Source organism: Mycteria americana, chromosome Z (assembly GCF_035582795.1).
Source record: "Mycteria americana isolate JAX WOST 10 ecotype Jacksonville Zoo and Gardens chromosome Z, USCA_MyAme_1.0, whole genome shotgun sequence".
Classification (NCBI taxonomy): domain Eukaryota; kingdom Metazoa; phylum Chordata; class Aves; order Ciconiiformes; family Ciconiidae; genus Mycteria; species Mycteria americana.
In genome coordinates this window covers 17,677,202-17,694,885 of record NC_134396.1, presented here as the reverse complement: position 1 = coordinate 17,694,885, position 17,684 = coordinate 17,677,202, and the positions used below count along the sequence as shown (strand labels likewise).

The window sequence follows — 17,684 nt, the reverse complement described above, 5'->3', positions numbered from 1 at the left end:
TTTCTATTGAGTGGGCTAAAAATATGACAATAGCCTTTAATCTACGTTTCTTAGAAGAACCTCTAAGGGTGACAATGTTGTGATTTTTAATAATTATTTCAAGCCTGTGCTACCTGAGTACCTCAGTCAGGGGGTATTATGTGGCTACTGCAAGCAAAATGTGGGCAGATTTTGGAATGGAAACCTTGAACAGTATAGGAAAAGGAATCTTTTTCTGCTTCTGGAGTGGCTGGCTGACTTCCCTGGAGGACCTCTCCTAGGGCAAGATATGGATGGACTCGAAGAAGTCAGATACCGCATACCAATAATGAGGGGAAGAAAACAATGCTCAGAATCGGTCTTGCCCAATCCCCCCTCACTTCCTCCCTCTTCTTCATTCTCATGTCGGTTTTCACAATTATAAAGCTACAAAGGCTGACAGGCTGGCTTCTTGAAAATCAGTGACAAAACTCACATGGATTTCAGAAGGACCAGAACTTCATCTGCAACGTAAAAGGCAGATCACAGATCATGAATATTGTACTGCTTTTGCAAGAGTATGAGATGAGCAGGACTCTCATTTTAGCACTGTTTGACACAAGACTATTTTGGAGCTACTCAACTACTCCATTCAGTTCAATACATAGGATGGCTGTGAGTCAGCTGAAATTATTTGCTCTCTAGTTCCCTCTAACAATATGAGCACTTGGGTCTCAGTTTCAAAGTAGGCCACATATAGACAGGAAGAGTCAGCCAAGGATGCTGGTAAATAGACACCTCAGTCCTTACTGAAGCCTCAACAACTGAAATGCAGTTTCAAAACAACCTTTATTCTGCTTGAAGACTTATTACAATTTTTAAAGCAACTTAAAAACAAGACACAGCTCCATCAACTCTATAGCTTAAACAAAACTTCAAGGAGGCTTGTTTTCATTGTTGCCTTGTAAAGGCAATTTACAACCCACTTTACCCTCCACCTCCTCAAAGACCATTTTAAAACAAAGTAATCTTAATGTTTTAAAGACATTTAACAGAACAGAGCTTTATTTTTAAAAACAAGAATAAAAAAAAATAGCAGCATCTTGGGCAGCTAATGCAGTCTCATTAGGACAAGTGCAATGTAATGTTACCAACTCCCACAGTCCAGTTTAGTCTTCAACTGCAGTAAATACAACGTGATTCTACATAAAATGTTGCATTTTGGAACCTTGTCCCATGGGAGGCATTGTGCTTTGAGCTGCCCATTTCTAAAGTGACCCTGAAAAGAAATACTATCAGGATTCACTTTTCCAACTTAATACCATGCATAGCAAAAGCACTGTGTGAAAATCGGCAGAAGTTTTCCCCATTAGAAGCATCTGAATGTTTTCCCAAGCATTATTATTTCATTGCCAATTACAAGACAAAGCCATTTCTTCGCTACAGAACAGTTGACACCAAATAGAAAATTTGAAGATTTGGTCTTACAGATTGCTTGACAAGATTTCTTAGATAACTTAACCATACAGACAAGCTTTTTTTTTTTAAAAAAAGAATATATCCAACACAGAAACTCAGTTTTCTAACTGTATTTGGAAACATGCTGCACCCACAAAGGTCTAGTGTGCATGTGTGTGTGTCTTTAAACAAAGTTAATGATATCACTTACTGAATTCAGCAAAATGATTATGTTTGGTGAAAACGCACCTATAATGGGATCTATTCAGACATAAACACAGCCAGTGCGCACGCATATGCACAGATACACATCCCCAAATCTGTAAATTCAAATTTCAACTTAAGGAAATCAGAAACCCCTGATTTTGCTTGTGGTTTTTCATTCTCTGTGTTAAGTGTCATACCTTTCAAAGGTCTTGTGAAAGTGCTGCTGCAGTGCAGCATAATTCAAGGATTTAAAATAAAACAAAAAATTCCCCAAACCAAAAAACCATAGCAAAATAAATCCCACCCTTGAATCACGTTAGATGGAAAAACTACATGTCAATAGAAATACAGAAAAGCACCGTGTTTCTTCAGTTATATCCATGTGCTTTTTTTCTGTATACATTAGTCTGAGATCAAATCAAAACTGGAGTGAACAATACGGTACATTAAGGACAAACAACTCTGCAGTGAACAGGGCCTTTGGCAGGACATAGCTCTGTGCATTAAGTAGGGAGGTAAATGCAGAGGCCACACAATACGTAAGTACCAAAGAAAACCCACTCATGCCAATTTGAGTGTGTAAGTGATCCTTGCAAATTGCACAGACCCTGTGTAGGCAGAACTTCCCCTTAGGAAGCGCTAAGCACTCATCCTCACAACATAGTGCTTATTTCTCATTGTTGCTTGTGCAAGAAAAGCAAGTGCCAAATTTGCACACACACTCTTTTTTTTTTCTGTGCTACAACCACAGATGAAGAGAAGTTGTACAGCACGACAGGAACAAATGACATCCCATACTGGGCTGGGCATGTTAAGGATATGGCCCACTGACATAGCAGAGGTTTTCTTAATATGAAGAAAATTAGATCCAAATGCCTTAACTATGATAAAATTTCTTGACAAATGCTATGTGAAACATCAATTCAGATTACATATATTTGGCTTACAGAGAAAAAAATACAATTTTACTCTTAAAATATTTAACATTCAAAAATTAATATATGTCCAAAGAATATCTTGGATTGCTACAAGCGTTAAATTGTATATTGAACTAATTTGTAACTTCAAGCCCAGTAGTATAACTGGCATGCTAGAGTAATTGTTGGTGCTTTTCATAGTAAAACCCAGTTATTAGTAAACCAAATTTACATGGTCCTACAGGCCTGAAAAGAGTGTGGAATGAGGAAGGGAAGGGATGAAGACTAAAATTCTATTCAGAAAAAATATTCAGAATAATTTCATAAGTGGTGACTATCCTGAAACATTAATGTTGGTTGAATCTTGTGTCCTGATATAAATTCTAGTAAGAAAATACATCTATAGGAAAGCAAAACTGACCAACAAAAAAAAAAAAAAAAGAGCACAAAATCAAAATAAAATCAAAAGCCTTACAGCCTCAGAAATGAAGGAATAATGTAAAAATTAAAAGATAATATCAAAGCTACTGGAGACTGGCAAATTTATTATTTCCAATAGCTTAATAAGCACTGCATACTTTGAATTAAAACATATGTATCTCTAAAACAGAGCTATTATGAGAGAACTCCATGAGTCTTACTCTTTTGATTGTGTGTGCAATCAAAAGACCTTTTAATAATAATGGGTCTTGCCTTTGCATCTTGGGCGAAGAATAAATTCGTATGTTCACTTAGTAAAAACTTTTCCAAGATTTCTCTGAACTTCATTACTTTATCAATTTGCAATGTGTGAATTTCCTCAGTGGTCAGGACAATAAATAACCATTGCAAAGCACCCACAGTGAATTGTCCCAGAATTCCTAGTAAGTTTGCTCTAGTGGGATTCATGTATTTGTTTCCTTTAACTACACCATAATTCTGTAAGTATCTGGTGCCTGAAATTATAGAATTGTTCACTGTGATACTGCCTCAGCCTACAGACTTATGAAAATAAATCCAAAATGTTAAATATGATAGCCTAATCATTTTCAAAACAGACATTTTCCAGTCTTAATTAGCTCTATGTTGTATCCAAACATTCTCAGTAAAGGTGGGAGTTTTTTTTTCACAATACGAGTACAAAAAACAAACCTAGGCAACACATTAGAGAATATTCCTTCATATGAAATGAAAATACCTTTACATGCTGACAAAAATTCTGCCACAGTAGGTCAAGAAGTCATTTATTTACTATGAAGAGTGGATTCATTCTGAAATCCAAACTATCTACCCCAGTAGCCAAATATCCCCTGTTTTTTCCGCAATCACTATCAGAGAAGGATACACAATTTTTTGCCTTCCAAATACCAAGACAATCATGATAGAAGTTCAAAATGCTTCAAGAAGCAAACATAGCGTGGTACCGTATTCTAAAGATATCTCTGAAACAATATTGTTGGACTCAGTGATATTTTGTAATGTTCATGTATTTTTTATTGAATAAAGCAGCTTTGAAGCTTATCAGGCACTGCCCAACAAAATATTTAGTCAAAAAAAATTACGAACTTTTAAAACTTTGAGCTAGTAGCTCAATATTCTATACAAAGAAAATTGTAAAATATTTCATAGTTTTAATTCTGAAGCCAACTCTTGCTGGCTTCCTGTACATTAAAAAAAAAAAAAAAACCAACAAAATGAATAACAAAAAATAATAATCAGGAAAAATATTCTCAGGCAAAAGAAGGAAAGAAAAAAGAAGACAAGGAAACAAGAAAGAAAACCAAGCTTAACCTGTAGATATGCTTGAGAGAAGACTACAGCCTAAAGAAAATTCAGTATTGCATAGCACAGTCTAAGAATTCAGCTTTCAGCAAACAGAAAATGGAAAAGAGAAGCAGTTTGGTATTGATAGGTTCCATCAATGATAGTTAGTCATCCAATACTATGTACATTATTATATACTGTATGCCATTGCAAGTCCTGTTTTCTTCAGTCTTAAATATATTCTTAAAACAGGATTTTTAAAGGTCTAGACAAAACACTTCCTGGCACTTTGCTATTACAATTACTCTGAACAACATACTGTAACTGAAGTCCTTTTAAAGTGTCCCTTAGAAATGAAAGTGCCATTCTGCTACATATCATTCACTAGAAACCAAAAAATCCACAATGCTGTGTGTCTGGATCCACTGAGTGCAGCAACACCAAATCCAAGCCAGGTCGTGACCACAAAATTCCAATAACCGAATGACAAAGACCTCTTACACCTTGTGTGTGGAGAATCCAATGTTCTAGCTGGTAAAGCTTCAGAAGTGGTCGTAAACAAGCACCATGGTTAAAGGCCTCTATGTCCCTGCAGGGAGATCAGGTTAGGATTTCTCTCTCTTGTGTTTTTCTTTTCTTAATTAAAAAAAAAAGCACTTCAGATTAGAAACATACGTTCACAGTGTAATACTGTGATCTCTCCCACTGCAGTTGTGAAGGAAAGCTCTAGTCCCATGTGAAGACAGATAGCTTTGATACTGCAGCTCAAATTCTTGAGTAAGGCTGAGAGGAGCCTTCTCTCTCCAGAGGCCTCAATGTTGTCAGATCTTTTCTTTAGAAAAAAAAACAAACAACCCAGCGTATTAAGGTCTTCATCGCCTCTGCTGTGCATATACTGGGTAGGCTAGTGTGACATTGAGAGAGTCATTGTGCTGCACGAGTGATGTGTGTTGATAATGTAGCACCAGTTCTTTGAGTGAGTTGTACAAGTTATATGGCTCTGCAAATCCATACCCAGTAGGTGTTTTGTTTATCACACAGTGCTTTACTTCTCCATCCACCCTAAAGAGGAAAAAAAGCAGCCAGTTTTTAGTTTGTCAGTACAGTAAAGTTAAGCTAGAAAATAAGGTATTGGCAATAAATCTCAAGAAGCTAGTCACTACAGAGAATTCCTGTCTTCTGTGGTGGGGATAACGGTAAAAGCCTAGGTTTAACCCAAATTCCCAGATGTTGTGTTAGCTTAGGGAGGCAGGAGATAGGCAGGACTTAGCAGCTGCACATAAAGGAGTGAATCCATGCTTTGGTTTCCCTCCTTCTGTGTGAGGCTCATCTGTGGGAGTGGTACAGGTTTGACCTGTGTAGGAAATGGAGCAGCAATAAGGATGGACTCAGGATTGTTGGTCTGCTCCTAAGCCCAAAGGTCCAATGGGATCCATGCATATGCAAGTGTCTATCTGCCCCTGGCTCAAGGTAGGTGCCTCAAATGTTGGTTACATCATTCACAAATTACGGTACATACACAACAGAGCAGGCATAGCAGCCTTGTTTGCTGCTCTCTCGAACAAGGAATGTTCCATCTCGCTTTCCCCGCAGCAAATTTTCAGCTTGGCTTCTATTGATATTTCCCACATTCCACGTTCTCTCATCATGATGGGGCAAGTCCTCATCATCTTCTACCATAGAGTATTGGCTGTTGAAATAGGACAAAATATGTCTGTGAAACACGTATCAGAGCAAAATCCATGAATTAAGTAGTTCCCATTTCACATTACTTGAGGAAAAAAAAATAAAAAAAAAAGTCAGTGGTTAGTGGGATGCCTCCCTGGTAAAACCAGGGATGTAAACCATGTAATATTGCACCGGTTAAACCACTGAATAGAAATAAAGTTTAAGTTCTGGTTCTTGTTTCTTTTAAAAACTCTCATGTAAATCTGAAGACAGGTATAAAAGCATGCTGTGTTATCTTTCAGAATCTGCTGTGAGCAATTCAGTACTTCTGCCGTTGCTCACTGTTTTGGTAAATAGCAAGCCCAATGAAATCAATACCCTCAGAGTCAGCTTCATTTCCAAAGATCAGAACACTTGGTCAGCAGTGAAAAATCATGCAATATATCAACTACAGCTGCTGCTTGGGAAAGCTATGAGCAGTTGTACAGGTAGACAGATTAATTATTTATAGGGGAGATGGCTTTCTAGAAAGGGTGGAATAGTAGAGTGCTCTCTCTCTCTCTCCCCTTATAACCAGATTATGAGAAGAGCATATAATATAGGGCCTTCACTACCAAAACAGCCGCCAACTATAAACCTGATTCAGAGTTATACAGAATCCTCCAAGCTAAAGCCCACCATGAAAGAAATGGTCTCTGGTTCAGCTGTGTAGACACCACTTTGATGTTCTGCAGTTCCAGAGCTCCCCACTCCACCAGCAGCCTGCACTGGTGGGCCCTGCCTCTCCTGTGCAGGTTGCAATCAGTCTGTGTTTGACTAATGTATTTATTCTCTCTGTAACAGGTTTTTAATCAGTTTTCCTTGGTCTAAAAAAACATGACTTCTCACTCATCCGTAGTTCTGTCTTTCTGAAGATTCTCAAAGTAGTCTACAGAAATCAGCAATCTCACACAGAATTCAATTTTTCAGAAAGAAGAAGGGTTCTTTTGTTTCAGATGACACTCTCTCTAGGTCCCTTGCCTCATCGTACTCTTGTCCTGCATGATATTCAAATGCATTCAGCAGTGGTGCTATTTTCAACCAGCACCTAGAGAAAGCGATTCCTGTTTTTCCTGCTGCTCATTATATTGATATTTTCTGTGTTACAACTTTTTTTCTGAAGTCATATTCTGAAAGTTTAATTTTTCAGCAGAAACCTGAGCACTTACCAAACTCACTGGCAAGGAGAGTCACAGAGTGAGAGAAAAGGAAGATTTTCTTTAAACACTTTCACTTACTATTTTGATGCTACATTAATAAAACTATGGCCTGGCATTGTTCTGTGTTTACTGTTTAAGTGATGGGAGTACTAATGGAACAGGTGCCTACATATTCTCCATCATACCGTCTTTGAGCTGTACTAAGACTGAGCGAACAACATCGCTTTAAAACGTGTATGCCGTTTTTATCCCCTGCTTCTACCAGTGCAGCCACAGCAGAGATGCACAATTTCCAGGATAACAGTAGGAGACTCAATAAACCAAGCCAAATTAAAACAGATGTGGACAAGGCTAGAATGTAAATCCACAAAACAGTCATTATCAGTCTGCTGCTTGCTATATGTTCAGTCAGGCAGTGTAAAAGGTATGCCCAGGAAACTACATAGGCAGAAAGTGTTGATATGAATATTACTCAGGCAACTTTGTTTTTCTATTTGTTCATTTTTCACTGTTACTACACTTTTGATATTATTTTCTGGCTTGCTTTTGTTTAAATTTGGTCTACATTCACACCACCCAAGTGCTTTTTGCTTTTTTCCCAGGAATGAAGTGAAACACATTCATTAGCCCAGCCCCTGTCAGAACCTATAATAAACTGAATTGCTGAAATGACAGAACACTATCCTGCCATTTCCCAGAAAAATTAACCAGACCACAAAACCAGAGAAGGACCACTCTTCAGCATATACAATTTTATCATCTCCAATAGCAATGTGATATACTGATGTGAGTACCGCTATACTAGATAGGCCATAGTACCAAGACTTGAAATCTGGAAAAAGCCTGCCCATGCCTAAGAGACTTTCTGAACAATTTATCCATCCATATGGCATCTCTATAAGATACTAACACCTTATGATCTTTATTTTGCTGGTAAGAATAAAGACACAGGTTAAATTCCAGTGCATTGCTATAGTAACTTGATTATATGCACTTCCCTGAATAATGGAGAGTAGGGGTGAGACAGAGTCCTTTCTAATACTTGCATGATGTAGGCTGCCATGTGTTAACAGCATGCATTGTTACTGGAGACGTAGGCTTGAGATGCCCTCTGTGTGGTCCAGGAATTAAATATGCTTTATCTCACTTTTGAGTAAGATGATTTGAAATACCAGAAATATTTAAATCTTTTAATACTCACTCTTCTGTATTTTCATTTCCAAGCCACTCATTTAGCTTCTTTTGCCGAACACCCTTTTGAGTCAGCCACCTGTACAATAATTGCAAATAAAATTGTTAGTCACAGAAGTTGGATACCAATTAAAAAAAAAAAAAATTTGTTAATTCATAATGATACTCACATCAAGTACTGATCTCTTGTCTTCCTCAGCTGTATGAGGTCTGGCTTAATGCTGTTCATACGCTTGTCTATCTCTCTATATTCAGCGGCTTGCTTCTTTAAATCCTCTTCTAATCTACGCCTGCTGTCCACAATTTCACTTATTCGAGACTTCAGTTTTTCATAGTTGTGCATAATTCTGAATGGAATAATGTGGTAGGTTATACTCTGATGATGTCTTATTCATAGCTTTATAATCTGCTATTTCGTGGTGTAGACACTTTAAGAGAAGAGATTATTTCTCTAGATGTAGCTATACATTTTGCAAGTTCATATCTACCCCATTTGAGGCTTGCTTTGCTTACAATTGAACAACTTTAAACTTGCTCTCTTGCTTTAGTTTTAGGCAGACCTATACTTGGCATTGTTTCTTTCTTCAAAATCATACAATTTGAAATGCAAATACAAATACTGACCTTTGTATTTCTTTTTCATTTCCTTCCCGTTTAAATTTTTCAATGTATTCCTTACTGTATCTCTCTTGCGTCTGGCACTGCTCTTCAAATATTTTTATTGTTTCATTAAATGCTTCAATAGCTGTTCTTTTCATTTGAATTTCCTGAAAATAAAATAATTATTATAGTTGTTATCAGACAGAGGGGATGGTTTATTGCCTTGTATCACAGAAACACTTCAGTATATTGTAACAGAAGACTTCAATATCCCTTTAGCAGAACACATTCTGTCTGCAGAGCCTTATTAACACAGAGAGAACAGGCCTGTGCAAAAGGCTACCATGATAAGGCCTTCCATGATGAGCTTTTCCAAGAAAGAAAAGCTGCTGGACAAAGAGCTAGGTACAATCTTTGTTTTGTATAAGTTTTATTTGTGATGATTAGAGCCTTATGGCAATGCACTTTGGCCTTTGTACCAACTAATGTCCTTAGAGGCACATCTGGCTTTCTGAAATAAAAGTGTAAGATATTGGGCTGGACAGGTCTTAAGAGGTCATCTAGCCCACCCTTCTGCCCCTACATAGCTAGTTGATAGCTAAGTCTTTTAAGTCATTAGTTCAAGTTGCCTCCACTTCTCCACCTTTCTTAAATTATTTTTAGGCGTATTTTCTGCACATTTTAAGAAGCAGTCTTGATTCGGGGTCTGTAAAACAGCACTCATTCACTGGCACTTCAAGACTTGGCTAATAATTGATTAAGTTGAAAGAAGGATAGAGGCAGCTTTTCACTCCTGCACTGTATTTACACACGTCATCTCTCTACTCTGCATAGATTAAACCAGACTCTTCAAAAACTAGTAATAAAATACAATGCTTCCCTACAAATGTGTCTTGAAAACCGTAACTCAGCTTGATGAGGTCAGTATGCAGAAGTGTTGGTAAATCAAGATAGTTCTGTGCTTGCTTTGGATGCAGGTGTCAGACTTGGGCACAGGCTGCATTAGGTTACAGGTGGTGACTATTCAAACATGAGTAAGCGATTCTACTATACTGAGCAAGCACATCAGATGCTTCCTCTTTTGGGCAATGGTAGTGGTGGTGGAAGGGAGGGGGAGGAGGATGGAGGAAGAAGGCAGTATGAATTTACAATAATATTCTTCTAAATCTGCAGAAGTCTTCCACTCTCCCTTTGGTTTCAAATCTAGCTCACCTGAGATGTTCTTGTGTAGTCTTCGTAGAGTCGGTCATATTCTCGGCTTTTTTCTTGGAACTGGGTATTATATTCATGTAATTTCTTTCCCACTGCTTCAATGCTATCCTCTTTTACAACTTGATCCTGGAATGATGAGCAGAAGGAAAGATACTCCGTAAAGAAACAATTATATTGCACAGATTTTCAGGATAAAACTGCTTAAAAATGCCTACATATTTACATGGTAAATGTGACTCCTCTTTCATCAATATGGAGTTATAATATACTATATGCATAATATGCAAATGAGAAATTAATGACAAAAAGCAATTTTGCATTGCAAGTGTTCTGCTTTATACTGAAAATGATGTATTTCATCATTAATGAGTGGGATATTTATTAACATAAGTTTATTTCTTAATAATGTATCTGCAGTATTTGAAGTTTTAATTATTTATATGCAAACTGTGGAGTTGGTTTTAAACAAAAATATCCATTTTTATACCCACTTTATTTTTTCAAATATTAACAGAGCTGAAGTTCTTCATGATAAATGACTCCCCACTCTGCAGTAATTTCTCTGTATTTAAGTGAAACACAAAGAAAATAGACCAAATTACCTGCTGGTACTTAGATACTGGATACAGTAATTTTACATCCAGTTTAGGATTATACTGGGCTAGAGATTCATTCCGGTAGTGGTTTATTAGCTCGACCACAGAGTTGAAAGTTAATGGGTCAGAAAAGCCATATTTTCCATCTCGATGAAATATTTTGATTAATTTGTTATTTCCTCCTTTCCTGCAAATAAAGTTTGTTGAAAAGTTAGGCATACTTCAAGTACTATTTCCTAAAGAACACCTATTTTAAATGCAGTATTGCATTTTACTGTCAAGTGTTACAGACCTAGCGTAATCTTACCTTAGCGTAAGTGTGTAATCCCCATGCATTTTGGTTGAAGCATCTCGTACCAAAAAGGTACCATCAGCAGTGTCTCGAAGCTTCTCATTTACTTCTTCTCTAAAATGAAAGCAAAAGTAACCAGTCATTTCAGCTACTTCTCATTCATCCTCTCACTGTGCTCTAAATCCTTCTGTTTTAAAGTAGAGTGTTTTTTATAAGCCTTCTTGATCTCTGTATTAATAAATACAGTTATTTAATAGCTTATTTAACATTGCTGTAGAACAACTGTGATATAAAAATGGTATATCCTATGTCCTCTCACTGCTGGACAAAATTATATTAATGCAAAGATCTTTCTGCTTGTTCATACAAGCCTGCACAATTGGATCAGCCAGTGCTGGTCTAATGTACCTATATATAGTACAGTTAAAAATGTTGCTCATATATTGCACTTGTTTGTCTGGCTTGTTAACTATTGTGCCTACAGTTGAGGTTCTGGATGAAAGACAAGAAGAAAATACTTATTTCTTGGTGTTGTCCTTTCATGCTAGCATTTCATATAGCTGTCTTAAAGTAACAGAACAATCATTTCATATACTACATTCTAACTGACTGACAGTAACTTTTTAGTCATGTTTGGAATAAAACCAACCGTAATGTGTTTGTGTTGGAAAATACCCTAAAAATGGCTCTTAGATCTGTAATTTTCCTACACTTAAGCATAATACATACACACAGAATAGCATAGCAAGAACGTAAAGCCAAACATAAGAAATACATGTCTTGAGCTGATTTACCTTGAGATATCTCCCCAGTACCATTCAGCATCTTGTAATGACATGTTGTTATTCATGCCGTTGTTAGTTACAGTATTAGGTTTCGGTGGCTTAGGAGGCAGTGCTGCAGATGACAGGGGAAAAAAAAAAAAAGTTGATTATAACTCATTGAAAACCTGACCATATATTCCTTGAAATTACACATTATTACATGAATAAGAAAAAAAAAAAAGTTATAAAATAGAGTTTTCCATCACTAACAGTCTTTGAAAGACATTAAAGGAATCAAGGTATTTCAGTGAAAACAAGAAATATTCAACAAGAAAGATGTACTCCTTCAAAAAAGTATGTTATTCTTGCAATAATATGTTTTAAGCAAAATATAACACCACACTCATCTCCTCCCCCTGTGAAGAAAGCATTTCAGTGAAAAAAATTCTGAAGTTTGCATTTACCTTCTTCCACTATCTTCAGGTGAATATAAATAATAAAACATGTAAAATTTCTTTTTTTTTTTCCTCCTATGTAAAGATCTTAGAGGAATGTTGCTGATTCCTTACCTAGAAGCTGAGTAATAAAAGATGCAAACCTACAGCAATACTGTATATTTTAAGAAGAAGAATTGGGTTTTTGTGATCCTTAGCATTCTGTGTGATGATTTGCCAAAAAAAAAAAACCAAAAAAACCCACTTTAAGAAACCCATCTGTGACCCAAATATCCCTTGTGTTAATCTTAGTATTCTACAGAATAAATTGTGTTCCAAATGCCAGGACTGATTAAAAACCACATCCCCCTTTTCTCAATGTCAAAGCTGCATACGTATACTAGTGGGTGCCAGAGAAGATACTGCAGCACTCCCGACTTAGTAGCAAGGGGGACTACATTGGAATCAGGATTAAAAATTAACCCAGCTCTTTTAGTTCTCCAGTAAGTACATCATTCCTTATGAACGTTCCTGCCATATATATTATGACCGGCTACGAAAGACAATGTTCTCAAAGTTGCAATGAATTCAAGATAGCATAATATTTTTATATGATATGAAAAAATGATGCAATATCAGGTATTCAATTAATATTGCTAGATTTTAAAAGCTGGTTTTCCTCAAACAATTCCAAACAGTGATTTGTAACCACTGTTTCAGGAAATAAAAGTGTTATTACAGCATCTCCTTTAAGTCACAGTGTGGAACAGAGATAGCAAAAATAATAATAAAAGAAATACAAAATTTTAATGATATAATAGCAGAACTAGAACTACATCTGACAGAATAAAATCAAAACAGAAACAGGTCAATTCAGCAAAAATTCAATTAAGTAAGCAGACAGGTATTTCTACAGGTTATGATTCTAATTACTATAACCATGCACTAAACCACAATTTCATTCTAATTTATGAAAAAAAGAAAAAAGAAAAACTATTTGTATCAATGACAAAGTAAAGAAATCCTACATATCCACTGAGAATTTTTCAGCAGCTATTGTAAAGACCAAAATGAATTAAGTCTTCCATAATAAGACTGCAGTTTTACCTGGTGGATCCATTTCTATGTAAAACATCAAGTCTGTGCCACAATTTATATCTGTCTTAGGATATTCTATATCCAGTTCTTCCATATTCCAAACAGTATTGTACATTTGTATGAGTTTCACTGAGTAAGCTCAGATACAAGAAAAGAGTCAGGCTCTCTTTGTAATGGTGTCTTGGAATTCATTTTAAAACCTATAAGGGGCTGCACTGTAACCTATTACATCATAATCCTCAGCCAATCATGTCAAAATAATGTCACCAGACCACTCCTGTTTCATCATTTTGTTCTACATTAATCTTAAAACAATTTCAGTTTCGGAAAGAATCTACATTTAGCAGAACTGCAATATAAACCTGATATTACAAACAAAAGGAGCGAGTGGGCTCTCCTCACCCGCCTTCCCGGCTCATTTTCCTGACTTTGCAGCATGGTACAGTCCAATCCTGGCAGGATGACAAAAGGCTGATATGCTGCAGCACGTAGCTCTTACACACACGCGCACACAACACATGCACACTCACACACAGGGCAGCTCCCTTCAGAAGTAGGTCGGTCACATCTCAGTTGCATTCTCCTGCTTGGATGCCTGAAGTTTACCATTCAAAAAGCTTTAAAAGGCTTCTGGACCTACTGTACATATTAAAGACGCAGAAGGGAAAAAAGCATGATTCTGTGTGCGTGTATCCATTACACACCCATTTTACACATACATACACACAGAGGCATATATATCTCCACATAATGAAATACAGATTATCTTTTTAAACTGTGCAGATTTCTATTATTTTAATGGACACACAGGTCTGATATACTTGATATCATTATATAAAACGTGCTTACTGCAGACATGTCTTCCCCCCCCCTTATCATTTTGTAATAAGATACAATTCCAATTGATCTAGATCAACTAATTTTGAAATCCAAAACCCAAATATTGTAATCTTACATTCAGCAGACTTGCCCAAACCATGGAAGAAAGTAAAAACTGAGCAAGATCTTGTAACATGATTTTGCTGAACATAAAAAGGCAGTCTGTCAGGATACAAGATTTAGTCTGCCTTTTCACACTGTTTCTCTACCCTGTTCTCATTGAGATATTTATCAAGTTAATTGTTTTTAAAAGCAAGAGTCCCTTGTCAGTGTGTCCTTCCTCACTTCACTTTATGTCATCAGTATCCTCCTACCATTTAGAAATATTCCTTCTGAACTCCCCCCCATCGCTGCCTGTAACTCTGTCAGACCTCTTGGAAGAAACATGCACAGAATAGACTATTAATTCCAGAGCAGAATGCTATGTAAAGCAATGTGAATGCTTTATAGTCCCTATAATCTATGGGGGCAGAAAACCAGATACCAAAAATAACCACAACAAAAAGTAGCTGTAGCAACTATCTGTGCCTACATCATAAGAAATCCTGGTGCGGCTGAAATGTGCTTTATCTCACAAATACTCATTAAAAAAATTAACACAATTTATATCCTTCCCAAATATTTCACACGTATCTACCCCCTCTCTGTGCCCCTCAACAGCTTACCCCTTTTAGACAAGCATTAACATACAAGAACATGTCTGGAGTACCAACAGCTACAAAAAAAATGCATGCTAGTTTGCTTTATACGTTAACAAGCTTAAATTCATTCTGAAGTAGACTCTGCCCTCCCTGTTTAGGTAGACGTGCTCCAAAGATTCCTCACATTTCCAAAATGAAATAGGATACTTAAAATCATCCCAGACACAAGTCCAAACACTGAACTTGGAGGTTTAGCCCACCTGCTACCCAAACAGTTGAGTTGCCAAAGTAATTATTTAAATTAAGTTATAAAGATTTCCTACAAAGACTACATTGCTGCATTTAGGTCTCATGTGGGATCAGTAAGATTTTTTATTCCGTTGAATAAAGGCTTTCAGGAAAAATTACTTCCCCAGGATTTCACTGGACTGCCCACACTTGTATAATCAGGTTAGCACTCAGCTCAGACTAGCCTAGCTTCCAGGCAAGAAAAGACAGGAGGCAGATGGGCAATTCCCCATTCCCTGTATAACCTGGAGAGGTACCGAGGTACTTGACTTTCATTCACGTTATCATAAGACCATGAAAGCTCTACCTGGTAATCAGTTATAGTAAAATACTTCCATGAGGTGATGAAGAAAACACACACAGAAATTCAAAATCACTTACTTTGTAAATTATGCATCGCAAATGCTCGCCCTTGTATTACAGCCTGAAAATACAATCCAATAACCTGAAAAGTTAATTGGTTTCCTCTGATAAAAATCTTGCTTAACGCCCCCCCCTCTCCCCCCCCAAAAAACCCCTCCTTTTACTAGGAAGCTTCTCTGAAGCAATGAGGAAGAAAAAAATTCTGAAAAAGATTGCTCTGCTTTCCAACCAATGTTCCATAAAAATCCCTAAAAAAGCTGTAACATGCAGTGAGAAAATCCAAGCCTTCTCTCTCTTCTTAACTGCTTAAAGCTCTGTGCTGTGCAGAAGGTATCCACTTACTCTGGTTCATCATTAAAAACTGAACCTGACTTTAGCACTGTTAAAAAAAAAAAAAAAAAACCACCACCCTTGGTAGTTTGCACGTCTCTCTCAGATAAAGATCTCAGTTTCATGATTAACTTGGGCAGGTTCAAATATTTGCTGAGCCAGGGATTTCAGGTGGGGGAGGGGGAGCCAGATTAAAAGTAAAAGTTGTCATCAGCTAACAAGTGGCAAATGCAGGGCTAACTTTCTCATTTTAGATAAGTAAATGAGAAGACCATTGTAAGAGGCCTTAAAATAGTTTCTGTCGCTGGCTGCTGAGTGCAGTATTAAAGTCAAGAAGACACCATGAACAGCAAAATACAGGAAGTGGCTAACTAACTTACTGCAGAAAAAAACCAGAATCAAAATCTTCCTTGAAAAGAGCTGCATCTCTCAGAGCAGCCCTGTGCAAGCAAAATGGCCTGCTTGCAAGCACAGCATCACCTCCTACACACTCATGCTGGATCACAAATACAGGTGCTGCCTGAAGACCCTTAGCATGACGTTGTGAGGCATTTTATCCATTTCCTATAAACCAGAAAATAGTAGAAAAAACACCTGTCCATATCCATGGTGTATTCCAGTATGTCAGGACTGTTCATTTCTTGGGCAGGCAGGCGGGAAAAGGGAGGGAGCAGTTTAGGTCAAATATATTTTCCTTGCCTTAGTGTTTGGGGAGATCAGACTTGCTAAATGAACAGCACAGCAACTGAAGAGCCTGCTCCCCTTTGCCTACAGAGGTTAACTTCTTTGCCAGCTATACTTTTTCAAGGAAATAAATTCAAAGTGAAAGGAGAAGCAGACCACAAGATTTAATTCAGAGAAAGAAGAGAAGGGGATTAATACTTTCCTCTCACTTGTTGGAAACAGTGAGAACTTCCAGTAGCTGTGTTCCTTGAGATCAGCTTGTGCTCCTTATGGCAGTCAAATGGCTGCCGTATAAACTACCAAAATCCTATGCTACAAAATACCAAACCCACTTGTACCTCATAATGAAGTCCCAAATATCTGCAGTACATTTCTGATGTTTTACAGTTGATTGGTTAGCTTCACCCATAACAATCCCTTGCTTTTCTAGTTTTAGCCTTTGCCTACTTGAACAATTGTCAGTTCTAAATATAATTTAAAGCAGCACAGTCATAAAGGTACATCCTACTTCAAATGGAGATGGTAACCTGTGTTTCTGAACTAATCCAACTTTGGACAGTAACTGGTATGCCTCCTATTTACTGTTAAAATTACAGAAGGGGTTGACAACACTTCTTTGTTTATAGGGCCACAATACAGAAGCATATTCTTAAAGGAGAAAAGAGAACTCAAACCTGGTTCACTGAATTGCTTCTCATTTTAAAAAGCACAGGTACCCACACAGAGATAAAAGATAAAGCTTTGTTTCTAAGTCCTTCTTTTTTTTCTTGGATTCCAGTGCCTTGTGCAAAAATGAGTTTCTAATCATTCTGCAGAAGGGAATCGAGTGTCTTGTCAAAAAAACAATCTGGCATGCATACACCTGCATTTTCACACAATTGCCCTATCTTAACTTTTACTTAAATTTAAATTTCAAAACCTTGAGTGGTGCCCATTGAATCTATGGATTTGTATTTGCAGAAAGTCAGCAGCCTACTATTTTTTGCAGTCATACTCACAGTGTTCTTCTATCTATAAAGCATTTTTTTTTTCTAAAACATGATGTATGAAGCAGGAAGAGAACTGATCATGTTTGACAGGCTGTGTTACACATACTTACATACAAATACTTACATACAAATACTCACGCACAAATATTCAATATGTAAAAAATTCTAGTAAC

At 37.0% G+C, this 17,684-nt stretch overlaps 1 protein-coding gene across 5 annotated transcripts in view; it reads right to left on the bottom strand.

Moving 5' to 3' along the window:
* Positions 1–3,829: 3,829 nt before the first annotated feature.
* Positions 3,830–17,684, bottom strand: part of PIK3R1 (phosphoinositide-3-kinase regulatory subunit 1) — a 58,182-nt gene continuing 44,327 nt past the window's right edge. For 3 of the 5 annotated variants that reach the window (XM_075526408.1, XM_075526410.1, XM_075526409.1), the window contains exons 8-16: positions 11,836–11,938; positions 11,057–11,155; positions 10,756–10,936; positions 10,154–10,279; positions 8,966–9,108; positions 8,512–8,688; positions 8,352–8,420; positions 5,803–5,973; positions 3,830–5,345 (exon numbers count right to left, since the gene is read on the bottom strand). In XM_075526408.1, coding sequence (XP_075382523.1) covers positions 5,156–5,345; positions 5,803–5,973; positions 8,352–8,420; positions 8,512–8,688; positions 8,966–9,108; positions 10,154–10,279; positions 10,756–10,936; positions 11,057–11,155; positions 11,836–11,938 — 1,259 coding nt within the window. In that variant the 3' untranslated portion in view covers positions 3,830–5,155. Of the gene's footprint in view, positions 5,346–5,802; positions 5,974–8,351; positions 8,421–8,511; positions 8,689–8,965; positions 9,109–10,153; positions 10,280–10,755; positions 10,937–11,056; positions 11,156–11,835; positions 11,939–13,346; positions 13,602–15,526; positions 15,629–17,684 lie in introns of those variants that run through there. The other 2 variants (XM_075526412.1, XM_075526411.1) reach the window with 2 other exon arrangements.